The sequence below is a fragment of the Saccopteryx leptura genome, chromosome 6, assembly GCF_036850995.1.
Source record: "Saccopteryx leptura isolate mSacLep1 chromosome 6, mSacLep1_pri_phased_curated, whole genome shotgun sequence".
NCBI lineage: Eukaryota > Metazoa > Chordata > Mammalia > Chiroptera > Emballonuridae > Saccopteryx > Saccopteryx leptura.
The window spans coordinates 8,160,078-8,177,341 of record NC_089508.1 but is presented as its reverse complement, the minus strand read 5'-3'; the positions used below and the strand labels follow the sequence as shown (position 1 = coordinate 8,177,341).

Sequence of the window (17,264 nt, the reverse complement as noted above, 5' to 3'; positions counted from 1 at the left end):
GTCAATAGTGTGCTAAAAGCTACGGTCAGCGTTGAAACGAGGGAGTGAGGTGGTAGCCTGAGTGTCTCAGGGAGGCAGTGTCCGCGGCGGCAGCGTGTGTGGAGCGGCGGGCGGCGGGCAGCGGGCGGCTTGGCGCTCAGAGCAGACTGCCTTACCTGACATTTCCAGCCCACTCGTAGGGTGGTGTTCTCTGAAATTCTGCTGACTGAGAAGTAACGGTCTGCTGCAGCAGGAACTTGCCCAGTGCCGTTCCCCCTTCCTTTACAAACCGCCGTTTGGACCGGTGCGCTGGAGGGAATGTGGTTTCTGCGGGTTGGCCGGCCCTCCAGCTGAGTGGGTCAGCCTGCTGCGGAGCTAACATCTGTGCCCTTACGATTGATTCTCTGTGCCCGGGAGCAGTTCAGAAGGCTGGAAATTTCCTGTTGATCACCCCTGTTTCTGTACGGCTTCATTTGGAGGGGACTGGGAATACCAAGGGGAAATATTTGGAGGCTTCCTTTATGAGTTTACTGCTTTATTTGACTTTCTTTGTCTTCGTGGCTAACACAGGACTGTTCTTAGTAGGGAAGAGAAATGAACGAAAGGGTGAGGTAAGATCATGAAGCCTCTCTAGCTGGAGGCGAGTTAGTAGATTTGTTGGCCTTTTGTTGTTGTTGTTGTTTTTTTTTTTGTAAAAGTGAAAGAGTTGGGCCAGACCAATATTTTAAAATTATCTTCTTTTTTTCTTGTTGTTTAAACCCTAGAACAATTTTTCCAATTTAATTGTAAATACCGCATGTTTAAGACACATAAAAGCAGAGGGGGCTCTCGACAAGGAAAATCTTTCTCTGTTGAGAGATTAGTATTCTGTTTCTTTTTTAGCAAAGTTTACATAAACAGGATATCTTTTATTTATTTATTTTAAATTGCTTTGGTTACCAGGAAGCTCAGCATTAAGTACGATTCTATGATTATAGAAACTATAGTAGTAATCCTTAAAATTAGCATATTTGCTCACTCCTCTGTTTTCTTTGTCATGATTTTTAAAGTTTTTTTAAGATTTATTATTCAGATAGTCCATATTTAAACCAGTTTTGTTTTTGAACCTATTTATTTCTCAAAAATTCATTTTTAGGTTTGCAAAGGACTTTAGAGATTATAATGTGATTTATGCAAAACAAAGTCAAGCTTTGGAACTTGAAGTGTCTTGACTCTTCATTATACAGTGCTTCCTCCAGCTCAAGAGCTGATTTTGTCTGACAGCATTTACATTGATAACAAATCTTTGCACACGCCTTATTTTCTATCTTTAGTGTTTCCGGTTTCATTGCTATATAGTTGACGTCCAGAACTGTATGAGTTTAAGGTGTACAGCATAACACAGCATAATCTCTTTGACTTAAATATATCATAAAGTGTTTACCACAGTAAGCTTAGGGAAAAAATAAGAAAAAACTATGTGTTCTTTGTATGTATCAGACTCAAATCTCTTTTGGAAAGGGAGCAGGTGTAATCTATTCAGTATATGTTTCTCTTTATGTTCCTCGCATATACATTATGGGAAAACCTGTAAGGTTTGAGCACCAATGGAATGAAGCAAGGTTTCTATGCATTTTTTTATAACCATGCTGGATTGAGATACAGTGTATTTGGAAACTAGAGTGAAATATGAATTTTCTCTCTTGGAAGAGTTTTTAGTCTCAATGCCTAAGAGTTTTATTTAAAGCTCAGTATTTTGGGATGACAGAAAGCTGAAGAAGAAAGAGTCTAAGGATCAATCTGCCCTTAGAAAGCACAGCCAGAGATTTTCATTGTTGATTAAACTAAACACTTTCGTTAGAATCTGGCAATAGAGTTTCAACAGTTACTGGATTTAGAGTGCACTCTTAAATCAACATTCAACAATTGTGTATAACTCTGATTTAAGTACATGGTCCAAGCTGGGTCTCCGGGCTATGAAGATCAATAAGGTATAGTGTCATCCTTAAAGAATTCCTTCCTATCCCGTCTGGGGCAAGAACAGCGTAATTTACTGGAACGACCTCAGCAAGTTCTAAGGACATGAATACTGCTGTTAGCTGTTTACAGTGGGGTTTTGATTACATTGCTTGCTCAAGCCAACAAAAAACGGACTGTCCCTTAGACCAGTGGTCCCCAACCTTTTATGGGCCACGGATCAGTTTAATGTCAGAAAATATTTTCACGGACCGGCCTTTAGGGTGGGACGATTAAATGTATCACGTGACCGAGACAAGCATCAAGAGTGAGTCTTAGATGGATGTAACAGAGGGAGTCTGGTCATTTTTTAAAAATAAAACATCGTTCAGACTTAAATATAAGTAAAACGGAAATAATGTAAGTTACTTATTCTTTCTCTGCGAACCGGTACCAAATGGCCCACGGACCGGTCTGGGGGTTGGGGACCACTGCCTTAGACTGTCTTAGGTGTGGACCCTAGAGAGTCATTGAGTAGGTCTGGGGGTGGCACTGCAGATTATATTTTATTTGTCCATTTTCAGACAGTAGAGACTGTTGCTCCTAATGAATGGAGTACATAGCCGTTCTTTCCATGTCTAAAGGTTTTGTTTTTTTAAAGTTCTGTTAACGCTAGTTGGCTTCCCTAGAGGTCCTCTGAAAAATCACTAACTGTTGTTGGGTAAGTCCCCGCGGGCACTCAGCCCAGAGCAGAGTTGAACAAGAGCAAAGCCTTCAGTGCAGCTGGGTGGCCGCCGCCGCTCTGATGGAGCTGGCTTCCCAGCTCTTCAGGACTGAGAAGGCCTCATGCACTGTTTCATTTGTATCCTGTCGCCTGTAGTTTAAGTAAGATTACTCCAAATATACCCTCTAAATTTGGTGAAAATATGTGTAACTTTTTTAGTATCACAGAGTAATAGAAGCTGTTTGTTTTAATTGTATAAATTTAGATTGTTGAAGTTGATTTTTTTAAATAAGATATGAATTTTTTAAAAACTCCCTTTTTGTGGAAGTAATGTTATCTGTCTTGCTTGTAAAATTGTTGCGTGGGTTAAATGAAATATATAAAGTGCTTAGAATAGTGCTGGACACATAATGAGATCAGTAAATATTAATGCATGATTCTTGTTCATGTTGTTTCTCTGACTTTTTCTCAAGTCTTTCTGGTTTCTTGATGTCAAGAAAATAACACAGAACTTTTCGTCTGGATCTGTTAACACTTTTTGAGCTATGCTCTTAGAAACTTAAAAGTTCAGTTTATGAAATAGGGTATATTAGGCAGATGGGAATGAAGGCTGGCTTGCTTTGAATAGGAAATGACTGGGAATTGGTAGAAGTTGATTTTGCAACAAAGATGGTAGTTACTGTGAAATAAAGACTCCAAAATGCAGTTCTATACCTTATTCATAATTAAAATATATCATATAAACCAAATTAGTGAATTTGAAGTTAACGTTTTTCCTGGAGCTGTTGAGTGATATAGGCCAGTGGTCCCCAATCTTTTTTGGGCCACGGACCAGTTTAATGTCAGAAAATATTTTCACGGACCAGCCTTTATGGTGGGATGAATAAATGTATCACGTGACTGAGACAAGCATCAAGAGTGAGTCTTAGATGGATGTAACAGGGAATCTGGTCATTTTTTAAAAATAAAACATAGTTCAGACTTAAATATAAAGTGGAAATAATGTAAGTTATTTATGTCTCTGCAGACTGGTACCAAATGGTCCACGGACCAGTATCGGTCCGCGGCCCGGGGGTTGGGGACCACTGATATAGGCTGCAGTATTACAAGTAGAGGGCAGGAAGCACAGGCCTGGGAGTGCTGGAAGTTTCGTCTGCCATCCTGTGCCTGAGAGTCTGGGAAGTAGGTGTCACGTGGACATAGCCTTACTTGGGGGAGGTCAGCTAGCCTGTGTTTAATAGAACTCAAGCCTGATTTGTTTTGTAAGAAACTGATTCATGTATGGCTTGGGATCCTTGAATTCCTCCCCAGCATATACGTGGAGTTTAGTTTTCACTGAAATATTTATCTTTATATAAATACTGGCCTTTTCAGTTTGCAGGGTTCCAGCTTATGAGTCTTATGCTTTATTTTCAGAATTCTCCAGGGGTCTCAATAGTAATAGGATATCGACTGTTAAATTTTAGGCTGTCATTAAACATTTATGTAGTGCTTTGTATTCTGTAAGTGCTTTAAATTATTTTTTGTATACTTGACAGCCTTGATGTGAGATACATCTGCTTACAAATGATGAAACTAAAAATTCAAGAGGGTAGGTGACTTGTCCAGGACCACGCAGCCATGAATTTGTTATGCATTTACATACCTTATTTTTTGCTCCTTAAGACATACTTTTTTTCCCCCAAAAATGGAGAGGAAAATGCCCGTGCATCTTACGGAGTGAAAGATATGGCATTTTATTAAATATTTTAACAGACCATTTGGTTCAGAATATTTTTTTTCTTATTTTCCTCCTTAAAACCCTAGATGTGTCTTATGGTCAGGTGCGTCTTATGGAGCGAAAAATACGGTAGCTTTCTTTCTCAGTGGTGCTCAAGGCACTTAGAAATCTTCTTGTCATATGAGGCATAAAGAAAGACAATGAAAGCATAACTAGGCACCCATTTGCTTCTCTTCATAAACTGCCCTTAAAACACCTTAACTGCTAAAAGTTTTTAACATTAATGGTACTGAGTGAAGAGGTGTCATTAATTCCAACTTAGAACAGAATACAGTGACATACTGCTCTAGCCTTCAGTTTACTGAATCTGTGGAAACTTCTTTCAGTTGTTAAGTGACTGAAGGTTTGATCAGGTTTGAAGTGTCACGGTCCTTGTGATATGAATGATATTAGAGCTGTGAAAGGCCACTGTTGCCAACAAGTTGGAAATTGGATGCATTGGTTTCAGAAATGTTGGGGGCTCTTTCCAGACTGGTTTCCGTTACTACAGGAAAGCGATGAGCGTCAGCTCTCGCGCACGGGCTGCCCCTGGAGAGCACGTGACCCGAGCTCAGCTTGTGCCAGGCTCTGCTCAGCACTGACTGCCTTGTCTGGAAGCGAGCGGCACTGGGGCTCCGCAGCGGCTGTCGGTCCCGAGGCCCAGCCTCAGGAGGGACACAAACACACTTGCCCAGATAAGCAAGTAGACACATTGCTTTTGCTAAAAAAAGTGTTGCCCATGTGCAAACAATCAATTCTCACTGCCAACCAGATGAAGTGTGTGTGTGTATTCTGACAGCTTATACACGCATCGGTATTTTTTGGCACACTCACGAATTAGCAGTAATTTTTGCTGCATTTTCAAATGACAGTAAATTCTTCATTCTTCATGGTATTACAAGAGTGAGATAGCTTGAACTACTGGAGAACAAGATATTCAAGACATTGTTAGACGTGTATTTAAGCATTTTCTTTTGCTGAACCCTTTCCCCAGACTTGTTAATAGTTAGCAAAATCACTTGAGTTTGACGTCCTCTTCCCACCTCCAGAGTGGATAACTCAGTTATGACAGAAAAATTAAACAAAAATAACAAGACAAATGAAATCAAGTGCCGATGAGGTCGTGCCTGTGATGCGTAGAGTTTGAAACTTCATAGAATGGGACCCTGTGTATGTGGAATTATGTGGGATACTTATTTAAGGAGGGTCATTTGGGAACTCTGAAATGATTTCTTGCATCAGTATAGTTTTTGATATAACTTGTGTGTGTTTCATGTTTTTATGAAAGTTAAAATTACGTCCTCCTTAATCTTTTTGTTAGCAGCTATTCTTCAGCTTCAGAGAGACGCCTGTAGCAATGGCAGGCGCAGTGGCTACTCAGTAGACACGTGGTGGCCCCTCCCTCTGCGGACAAAGGCAGTGACATTGTGGAGGAAGTGCTCAGTGGGACCATGTCCTTGCCCTCCGGGGCACCCTGGGGGAGAGGACTGAGAGGACCCTGGAAGTGGGCCGCGCACACCACGCGGACGTGGGCTGTGACTCTGTAGGAAAGGGTACAGCGGAGTGCAAGCAAGCACCACGAGAAGCTGCTGCTTCAAGTGACAAGTCACATCAGGAGGCCACGTAGCTCAGCCCGGGGATTCTAATGCTGACAGAGAGCTCTGGTCTTGTCACCATCACCAGTGGAGAATCCCTGAGCAGACTCTTAGCTTCCTTCTGTCTCCACCTTGTTTTTTTCTGTCTCTATAATGAATTTTAACTAAAACCCACTGTTTTTGTAAATATTGTGGTGTAACACCTGTGGTTGGTTTACCTCCATGGAAGAATGTCCTAGTGTTGTTGTTTTTAAGTTACTGTTGAACAAAAAATCCTATTTTTGGTTACTGTTCAGGAATGTAATAGTAATTTATGAAGTACATACTCTGCATGGTGACTCGAGGCAACGGTCATCAGTGAGTAAGTTAGCTGGTTAGTGCAGAGTTCCTTGTTCTTTGACACAGGTGTAGTAGCAAACATTTACCAGCTTTAGGCTGTATATTCTACATTTTTATGGTAAACATTTATGACTTTTGTATCAAGGGGAAAAGCCCAACAAGAGCCTGTGAGTAGCCAGCCTTTGCTCTAGCCATCTGGGTTTTCTCAGGGGCTGATGGAAGCATCTAGATGTGAGCTTTTCAAATTTGACTTGGGAAGCAAAGAATTGGCCTTTGGATTTTTGCCTCTGGATTTGAATCTTTTCCATTAAAACAGCTTTAAGTTGTTAACTCCTCTCCAATCAGTGTTTAGACTATTAGTAAATTGTCAGTCCAAATGCATCTAGCTGATTTCTCCTCCTATTTCTAAATTGGAAATGAGAAGCTGCTAATTAAGTAAATTTTAGCCTATCATATCTAAACGCTTCAAAAATACAATGTGTAACATGTACACTAATGCCCTTTGAAAGAAAGCTAATTTTTTGAAGATAGTTAGCTGTTCTGAATTAAAAGAAAACTCTAAAGTTTTGAGTTATTTTTGTGTGTCATACAATATTTTGGTGTTGTTTAGAAATGCTAGGCAAGGCACCTGTGCCTGGTATGCAATATGATGGAATCAGGGACCAGCACAGGCACGTTGTCAAGCTGTTTTCTTGACAACCGAAGAGAACCAAAATATAGCCAGCTCTTTGTATCTGCAGGCGTTGCACCTGTGGATGTAACCAAACTGAGATTGAAAGTGCTTGGGGAAAAACCCCCCAGGAAGTTCTAAAAAGCAAAACTTGAATTTGCCACATGCCGAGCACTACGCTGAATCCACGTGAATGCAGAGATGTGCGGACACACCCTGCGTAGCCTGTGTCTGAAGACAGGTTCCATGCAGATACCACGCCGTTTACATACGGGACCGGAGCACCCTCTGACCCGGCACCAGGGGCGCGGTCCTGGACCCTTTCCCCACAGCCCCCACAGCCCACGGGACAAGTGTGGCCCCACCGACGCCCAGGGTGCTGACAGATAACAAAGCAGAGCATTTGGAGAAAATCAGGAGACAAGCTGGCAGCAGATTGTTAGGAATTTTACTCATTGCCTTATCAGATGAATAGCAGAGACTTTAAAAAAAAATTTTTTTTTGGTGGTAAAATGCACATAACAAAATTTTTCGTCTTCGCCATTTTGAAGTACACAGTCAGTGGTATTTCCAGTCCCGTCACGTTGTGCACCGTCACCGCCATCGTCTCCAGACGCTTTTCATCTTGCAGAGCAGAGCTCTGTGCCTGTTCTACACCCCCATCCCCACCCCGCTCCTGGCGGCCCATTCAGCCTTCTGTCTCTGAGCCTGGCTGCTCTGGGGCCTCAGATAAGTGGACTCACATGCTGTTGGGCTTATTTCCCTCAACATAATGTCCTTGAGGTCCATCCGTGTTGTGCATGGGTCAGGATTCCCTTCCTTTTAAAAAAAAAAAAAATTACTTTTTGATCACAGTTGACATACAGCATTATGTTTCAGGGGCGTGTCCCAGTTGCTGGACATTTATATACCTTATGCAGTGTTTGCCCGGGAACTCCTGTGGCTGTCTGACACCATACAGAGTTATTGCAATGTTATTGACTGTATTCCTGGTGCTGTACTTTTCATCCTTGTGGCTGTTTTTATAACTGGCAGTTTGTACTTAGATACTGTTAAATGGGAAGTTTTTTGGCTTGTTTTAAAAAAATTGGTCATAGTCTGTAGACCATTGGTTCTTTCTATGCAGACAACATACATTATCGGGAAAGCTGGGCAGGAGATCCCCAGCTGACGTGTGGGCGAAATTCAGTGCTTGCCCTAAGGTACACTACTTCAAACACAAACACGGTGTTTCTTTGGCTGGGTGAATACTGTCTGGTTTTCATCCCCATGTCATTTACCTGCAGGAGATGAAGCAAGCTTTTTATTGGCTAAGCTTGAAAACAAGATGAATGCATTGGGTTCGTGGGTAGGATGTATTGGATGGCTCCCTTTATAATGAGCATTCAGAAGTCTGCCCTCCTAAAAACTGTAAAATGCATTTTCTCCCATCCAGACAGCAATGCAGTATTGAAATATTCCTCCTTAATTTCGGTCCGAACAAACAAAAGTGTCTGTGTTTATTCCTGCCTAATGCATCACAGATCTGCTGACACGCTAACCTTGGAGTCCTGGCCGGCGTTAATCAGGCCTGCGCGCCGGCGGGCGGGAAGGGTGTGCCTAATGCACGCCGCCAGTGCGGTTTGCATATGGAGGTTCTCACGGGGGAGCTGCCCTGTGCCAGCTGAGGGTTACCTGCCCACTGCCGTTAGTGTGTGTAATTATCGAACCAATCTGTTCAGCCCAGCAGGGTTGAGATGGTAATCACGAAGCAACACTTTGGAGAAGGAAGATGGAAGGCGCTTCCCTCCCCTCCTCTCATCAGTTACGTGAAGTTGCATCCACTCTCACGGCTATTTCTGAGAAGGGCTGTCTCCACGTACAGATCTGCAAAGTGAAGCTTTTCAAGCTCCCTAAGCTTTAGTCAAGTCCTTACTTCTGTATTTGTGGAACTTTTCTGTAGAAACAGGGTGGGTGTCTCTGAGTTTCAGTCTTTCTGCCCACCTTAAGAATATTTTGAAACAGTTGGCTTGGTTGTAGTAATAGGTAGCCTCAGTTCTGACCACGGGGGATTGAAGGTACTGTGGCTTGAGGGGAGCGGGCTCTCTGAGCATGTCTTTGGAACAGAACCCACGCTGCTGTCGGGAAGAACGGGGCTGTCCTGGAGCGAGGGGGTTCTCAGATGAGGTTGAACCTCATGTTGATTGTTAGAGAGTACAAATGAGGACGCTCTGACGCATTGTGAAGCTGTGAAATTTGCCAAGTATCAGATGATTTTCTAAATGATAACAGACTTATTTTAGGCAACCTAGAGAAATTGAGTTATAATTTGCATTTTAACACATTTAAATTTGAGAGACTACATAGGATAAAGTTACATGGAAAACGCGAAGTTTTAAATTATTGCTAAGGTCCTTCTATAGTTAATACCTATGTATAGAGCAGTTAAGTGATTTAAAAACTTCACACAGGTATGAAGTAGCTAGAAAATGTGTCATGATGGAAAATAATAAAAGGAAGCTGAACAGTTGGGAAGAATGGATGGCGACAGAATACTGCATGAACTCCTAAGTGACACGCATCTGGAAGAGTAAATAGAAAATAGGGAAGGCGGAGAGGCTGGCAGAAACTCCCACCTGTCTCTGAGATCTGGGGAGAGCTGTGTGCTTTTAAGACCCTTCCTTTACTGTAAGGTTTATGGCCCTCTTAAACTTTTAACAAAAATAGGCCAAAAGAAAATGCACCCGCAGCCCACAGACACACACTGTAAAATGGGAGGAGGAGTGCCATTGTCCTCAGCGGTAATACCAGAGTGCGTAAAGCACCAGGCTTTCCTGGCCAGTTTCCCATGCTCAGTCCTGGAAGCTAGCACGTGGCTTTCAGGACCGAGTGGCATGAAGAGGTACAGCCACATCCACTGCTGAGACCAGCTGAATCCCTGAAGTTCTCTTCATCCCATTGTCTCCCAGCCTCCCTTCCTCAGGTGCCCGCTGCCCTGAAGTTGTGTACAGTGGTCCCCCCCCCCCCCCCCCCCCCCCCCCCGCTCCACATTTCTCTTTCCTCAGTGTCAGTTACCTGCACTCAGCCGTGGTCTGAAAATATTAAATGGGAAGTTTCAGAAACAAACAGTAAGTTTTAAGTTGCGCACCGCTCTGAGTAGCGGGATGGAGTCTCTCGTCACCCTTCCTGGCACTGAATCATCCTGTTGTCCGGTGTTTCCACCACCCGTCAGTCACTTAGCAGATGTCTGGGTGACTGGATGGACTGTTGCAGTATCACGGTGCTTATGTTCAGGTCACCCTTATTTTAACTGTGTCCCCAAAGTGCAAGAGTAGTGAGGCTGGGCATTCGGATGTGCCAAAGAGAGGCCGCCACGTGCTCCCATTATGTGGAAAGGTGTCGCGCGCAGGAAAAGGTGCGCGCGTAGGGAAAGGGGTCGTGTGCAGGGAAAGGTGTCGCGCGCAGGGAAAGGTGTCGTGCGCACGACACCTTTCCACATAAAGGGAGCACGTGGTGGCCTCTCTTTGGCATACCTGAATAGGGTCACACATGTATACTGATTGCAGTAAGTTTGTGTATTTACTCGTCTGACCATCGAACCCCATCTCTTGCTCTCTCTCTAAACTTTTGTACAGAAGAAGCGAAAGAGGGAAGCTGAGAAGAGCGGGGCGTCCAGTGTGGAAGACATGGAGTGCTCAGATGCGCAGACAGAAGGAGGCATGCACACCCGTAAGTTGAACGGTCTTGCCTGTTACCTTCCATGTGTAAACTCATCTCCTTTCAAGTAAGGGGTTAACCATTGAAGTCATCTCGTTTAGATTTTATAATAAAATATCATAGGAGAAGACCTTGTTTTTGTACCGTGAGTATGACAGTGCCTTCTGCACACACGTTGTGTTATTTACTGTTCACAGAAGTCATGAAATTGGGACCGGGAGCCTCTCTCGTTTTGCAGACGTAGAGCCCAGTGCCCTGGGCGTTGACATGGCAGAGCCACAGAGAAGGGGTTAGATGTAGACAGGACCCCGACTCTAGGCCCGCCTTCCTGTACCCGCCCACGTGGCTGGGGAGCGTGGGCAAGCGTTGGCCGGGCCCTCGGTTCATAGCTTCCCACCATTGGCCAGCCCACTCGCCTGTCCTGCGGTCTTGACCCCAGAACGCCGGCCCTTGTTTCTCTCAGCAAGTTGGGATGCAAGGAGTTAAAGCATCAAACCATCATTTTCAAAGCTCTTGAAGCAGAAGGCCAAGGTCTAAAGTCAGTGGGTGCTTGCACACTGGTGCTGATGGCACTTCCGGTGTGGATAGCCCAGAATCAGAGCTCCCTTAACGAAAGCAGCAGCCTCTGCACTGGGCCCGGTGGGTGGGACTTCGGCCTGGTTGACACATGGCCAGCCCTGTGGTGTAGGCAGATCCCGGGGATCTAAGAGATGATCTATGAAGAGAGATTCGGTGCTGGCTACAGTGTTGTTTCTCTCCTGTCTTCCTTTTGTTTATTTGATTTTTAGTCCTTGACTTTTGGTTTCTACTGGGAAAGGCCTATTTTACATAAAGGATTTCACGAAAGCATGAGTGCCCTACTGAGACCGGTCAGTGGTGAGCTGGACCTCCCCTGTGACAGTGGCCCCAGTGCCCGCTGGCAGCAGGCAGGAATGCGACTTTCAAAGAGAATCCTCTTCACTCTGATTATATCAACATTTTTTTCGTTATATACGGTGTGTCCGTAAAGTCATGGTACACTTTTGACTAGTCACAGGAAAGCAACAAAAGACGATAGAAATGTGAAATCTGTACCAAATAAAAGGAAAACCCTCCCAGTTTCTGTAGGATGATGTGGCAGCATGTGCGCATGCACAGATGATGACGTAACACCGTGTATACAGCAGAGCAGCCCACGGCATGCCAGTCGAGATGTGGACGGTACAGAGGAAAGTTCAGTGTGTTCTGTGGCTCGCTAAATTCGAATCCGTGACCAAAGTGCAATGTGAATATCAGCGCGTTTATAACAAAGCGCCACCACATAGGAATAACATTACTCAGTGGGATAAGCAGTTGAAGGAAACTGACAGTTTGGTGGAGAAACCCCATTCTGGTAGGCCATCAGTGAGTGACGAGTCTGTAGAGGCTATACGGGATAGCTACCTAAGGAGCCCTAAAAAATCTGTGCGTGAGTCCACATCGAACTGCACTGAATAGGTATGAAACTGAGAGAGTTTTCCTTTTATTTGGTGCAGATTTCACATTTCTATCGTCTTTTGTTGCTTTCCTGTGACCGGTCAAAAGTGCACCATGACTTTCCGGACACACTGTATTACCGATAGAAGAACATCCTTGTTTCTCTGAGTCTACCCAAGAGAACACTTGGGCTCTCTGCAGAGCATGCATGTAGGTTCACTCTGGAGGCCCCAGCTTCTGACGTAGTCCCTGTCGCTGTTCTGTTGCGTCTTCCACTGCCTACTGTCTGGCCCTCTCTGCCCATCTGGCTCACTTTGTCATTGGGAAGTGAGCAGTGCTGAGCAGTAGTACATCGAGGCATCTCAGCCAGAGGCTAGCAGTAGCAGCTGTGACAATGAGGGGAGCAAAATGAAGATAGAGTCATAGTCTCACGTTAAAAACCCCCTTAAGTCCTGAAACTGGCAGTGTTTGTTGAGGACAGGCCCTGCATTGTTCTAGTAAGGCTGACCTCCATTTAAGATCAAACTGAACTCACAGTGGTTCATGAAGACTCCGGCTGCTCCTGAATGCATGGAGACCGTTGTTATGAGCTTGGCTTTCTGGGCATCTGAGGAATTTGTTTTGATGCATAAATGATTTCAAATTTGTCTATAATTATGAAAAATGTTTTTATACCTACAAATATAATTGCAGGTCCTCATACTGATAGTTTTTATTGTGAGAAACTATATTAGTGTTTCTGTTTTATTTACTAATGAAAACAGTAGATCCCATTGCTAATTTAAGGAGAGCAGTCCAGATTTTTTATATATATATAAAAGGAAGATAAAGAATAAACAGATTCTCCCTTATTCACATAAACTCTGAATTGCGGCCCTGGCTGGTTGGCTCAGTGGTAGAGCATTGGCCCGCCTTGTGAATATCTGGGTTTGATTCCAGGTCAGGGCACACAGAGTGCCCATCTGCTTCTCTATCCCCTCTTGCTTCTCTCTCTCTCTCTCTCTCTCTCTCTCTCTCTCCTCCTACTGCAGCCATGGCTCTATTAGAAGTAGTTGCCCCAAGCAATGAGGATGACTCCATGGCCTCTGTCTCAGGCGCTGAGAAGAGCTTGGTTGCTGAGCAACAGAGCAATGCCCCAGATGAGCAGAGCATCTCCCCCTAGTGGGTTTGCTGGGTGGATCCTGGTCAGGGTGCAGGCTACTGTCTGTCTCTGCCTCCTCTCCTTTCACTGAATTAAAAAAAAAAATACATTCTGAATTGCTTTACATAAATGCAGTCTATTTTAACATTGTGATTCAGTAGTTCCCTAAAGTATAATGCTAGTTAAGGTATTTTACTATCTAAATATTGAAAACTGAGAGAAACGTCACCTGAGATGGTAAAATAGTATTACTTCTAGGAGAAAAAAATGCCAAGGGGTCAGGAAAATGGATGTGTTTGTGGTCGTCAGTTTTAAAGTAACTTAAAGAAGGCACATTATTACATTTGAATTAAAAAAAATACAATCTATTTCGGTGAATTCTGTGTTTCAGAGCTTTAAGGTTTTGTCATAAACGTGTTTGAAGAATGGTTACCTCTAACAGAAGCTTTAGAAATGTCAGTTTCTTCATTAACAATTTTATTTCCAAACACAATTTATGGTTTACAATATGGTAAGAGACTTTTCTCACCATGTGATCTTTCAGAATGCTGTGCCTAGCAAAATGGGAGCAGCTTTCCTTTAATATCTATTTAGACCGTTTTAAAAACATGTATAATTTTCTTGATACACCTAAACTCATTTCGACGAGTTGGGGGTCTATTGTGTAAGAATGCATTCTGAAAGCTTTCAAAATGTGTATTGTGTGGGTTTCCTCAGAGAAAGAGAGGGGGTGATGGTTTGGTTTTCAGAAGAACAGAGGCCTCTAATCCTTTTATTTTTATGCAAGGCATAATTTTTACCAATTGAGAAAATTTGGTTATTTGCTGCAAGTAATTTCTTTCCCCCTCAAAATGACAAGCCTTAAAAAATCTGTATTCTGGCATTTCAGAACTATGCCAATATCCCAGAATTGGACCAAGAGTCAGTTGCTGTAGTCATGATCTGTATGGCGACTGTAGTTCGCCCGCTGCTCGGAGACTGCGCAGTGCACGGCAGCGGTCCTGGCGGTTCTTATCTTGATTTTCGAAGTTCCTTGGATTTTAGGGCTTTCTTGAGGATTCTTTGAGGAAAGCTTGATTTATATTCACCTCTTGATTATCTGTGCTCTACTCAAGAGAGAGAGATTGTTGAGGGCACCTTACGTAGACACTTCCCACTTGTTTTTTCCCTCCTGCATTATAAACTCAGAGGAGAGGATCCCCAAACTCGTATATTTTATTTTTCAAATATTAAATTGTACATACATTGGTTTTGTGATTGGGACTTTTTACCAGTAGTAGCATAGTATTAAAATGAGTAAATACTTTAAAGAGATGGGAAGAGGAATAGATTTTTTTTCTGCAGCAATCAAAATGGATTATTAGGAAAATATTGAATTGATACATGCAGAGAGGTGTCTTAGTTGCATAATACTGGTTATGGAATCAATTCCAGGTGGTGATGGCATTGAACTTTAAATCTAGTTGAAAGGATGAGCAGCAGTGGTATTTAATTTAAGAGTGAAATGTCAAATTAGGACGTTAGTGAGACAATACTACTTGAAAGTAGCTGCAATCGTTGTTAACTCGAGTCTCTTGAGTGTGGACTCTAGGTGGAAAATTTACTGAAGGGAGGAGATGGGCTGTCGCACTGAACTGACCTTGATCTTGCCCTGCCCCATTTTGCCAATCTCAGCAGATCAGAACCTTCTTGGTTTTCTATGGCAACTTAATTTCAAAATTCTTGAAATAAAACCCTAAAAATCTACCGTGGGATACTTTTAAAAGAAAGCTATATCACAGATGTTGAAGAAAAAACTCAGGTTTAAACCACCGTATTTATAGGCTATGCAGTTGACAGAAAAAAAAAAGATACTCATCTGTGAAATTTGCTTTAATTTAGTACAGCGATTTTCTGCCCTTTTCATCTCATGGCATATACAAACTGATTACTAAAATTCACCAAAAACTATGTTTTGCAGATCTGAAAAAAATAGGTATAATTTGAATTCATTTACACGGAAGGCTATTGTCATTTTTTTCATTTGATAATCTAAGGAGAAGAGGGGCAGTGCTCCTGACCAAATAGGTAGTGCGTTTTAAACATTCTTGCGGCACACCGGCTGAAAATTGCTGATTTAGTGTATGGCAGTTGAATAGAAACCAGAACTTGGAAAAATAAAAGACCACTAATTTTTAAACTGATCTTCTAGTCAGGTGACTAAATTAATCTGTGATCAGGAAAGCTTTAGACACCATTTATGGTTAGAGCTGTGTGGCAGATGTCTTGTCCTTGATTCAGAGACTGCTTTGTGCATCAGAGAGGAGGTATTGATGTCTGTGGGTGCACTCATTGACTGATCACGAGCATGCGCTGCCCTCACACTGGCGTGCTCTTTCCTTAAACATGGCCTTCTGCCTCTGCGCTCGCTCTAGTGGGAGGTGGGGTGGGGGTCGGGGGCTTCCTGAGGGCGCAGCTCTCCCCGGCCCCGGTAGAGAATCATGGTTTTATTCCAGCCCAGGAGCAGCTGGGTAGGAGCTGTCGTGAGTTACTAAGACCATGTCCTGTGGGGTGCTCCTCTAGAAGGCCCCTCGGTCAGGAGCTACGTAATTACTGGTGGAAAACACTGTTGTGGATAGTCCAGTGCCTTCCTGCCTAAAGACTCTAGGTGACAGGTTTTTAAAAGCAACAACACATTTGGAATACAATTTCTTGCTTTTCATAATATGTGTAACCTCATCAGTTCTCCAAGGAAATGAATACTTACCTTATCGCTCTAGTCTACATTAAATTTAATGCTTTAAATTATACAATAAAAGTTTTGGGGAGAAATGTTTCAGGGACTATGTAAATTGGGTGTGTTTTACCAGTGGAGGAGTTCTGATGGAACTTAGAAGGTAGACTTTGCTAGTATATGTTTTGATATATTAAAAAATTGACATAATTTTCTAAGATCTTTGGGGTATTAACCAGTTATACCTTTTTGTGTGAATTTTATTACAACTCATCATGGTTAATAAATTTTAAAATGTTAATAACTATGGAAACACTTATATTTCTATTCTTTTGCCTTTGTAAATGAATGATTAATGTTTTAAATTTCTTTATTTTCTCTTCAAGGTTCAAAAAAGAGAAAGAGAGTCCAGAAGTAAATCATACGCTGTGAACCAGTTTCTCTTTTCTTCCTGTTATTTGACTTTTTCTTTGTTTTCTACTTTAAGTGTTTTCATGTGAGTCTTGTGGGTGGGGGGTAACAGAGAAACACCTATGTCTTTGAAAAATAAATTTTTTTATTAAAATAAATACTTTATACAATTGTTTAAAGGCTAACTTACAACATTTCAAAATCTTAAGGCTATACATGTTCTGTAAGCCGTCCCACGCCGTGGGACGTGACTGTGACGGGCACTTTTCAGTTGTGTACTTCCCAGAGCATGTAAAATGTTTGACCAGATCCTTCCTTTTAGGGAAGTATGAAACTTAAAATAAAGGGATCTTTTTGCTTGATACAAATACATAATTTGTTGTGGCCATTTGTTTGGTTTGTTCAGCTCCCCAAGCATTTCTTAAGCACCAGCTGCGTGAAATGGGAGGTGCAGAGACGGGAAAGGGTGCAGAAGAAAAGGGGGCTAATAAGTGCACCTGTCAGAGATTGAGGACACCTGCTTGCAAGTTAGGTGACGTCAGCATGTGAGCGTGCAGGCTGTGGTGAGACAGGACAGTTACAAGTGGTGGCCCGGTCACAGGCTTTATGCACTGGCTTTCCTTAAGGAAATCCTGTGAAATATGTCTATCTCCCTCCCTCCCTCCCATCTTGACATCTTATTGTTCACTCACATATTATTTTTCTTACAAATTTAATTTTTTTTAATAGCATGTAAGATAAGGTCTACCGGAAAGTTCTGTCTGTTTCTATCACAATAAGTTTTGACACGTAAGCACATGTTTATTTGGTGCATGTGTGCCTCTCTATTTTTATCACTTAATGTATA

General features: G+C 42.6%; 1 protein-coding gene across 2 annotated transcripts in view; it reads left to right on the top strand.

Annotated features, from left to right (window-relative positions):
* LOC136376546 (serine/threonine-protein kinase VRK1) overlaps window positions 1-16,781 on the top strand; it is a 73,168-nt gene extending 56,387 nt beyond the window's left edge. Inside the window, exons 12-13 of one of the 2 annotated variants that reach the window (XM_066342673.1) lie at window positions 10,619-10,709; window positions 16,393-16,781. In XM_066342673.1, the coding sequence (XP_066198770.1) occupies window positions 10,619-10,709; window positions 16,393-16,424 (123 nt within the window). In that variant the 3' untranslated portion in view covers window positions 16,425-16,781. Of the gene's footprint in view, window positions 1-10,615; window positions 10,710-16,392 lie in introns of both variants that reach the window. The other variant, XM_066342672.1, reaches the window with a different exon arrangement.
* The last annotated feature ends 483 nt before the right edge of the window (window positions 16,782-17,264 follow it).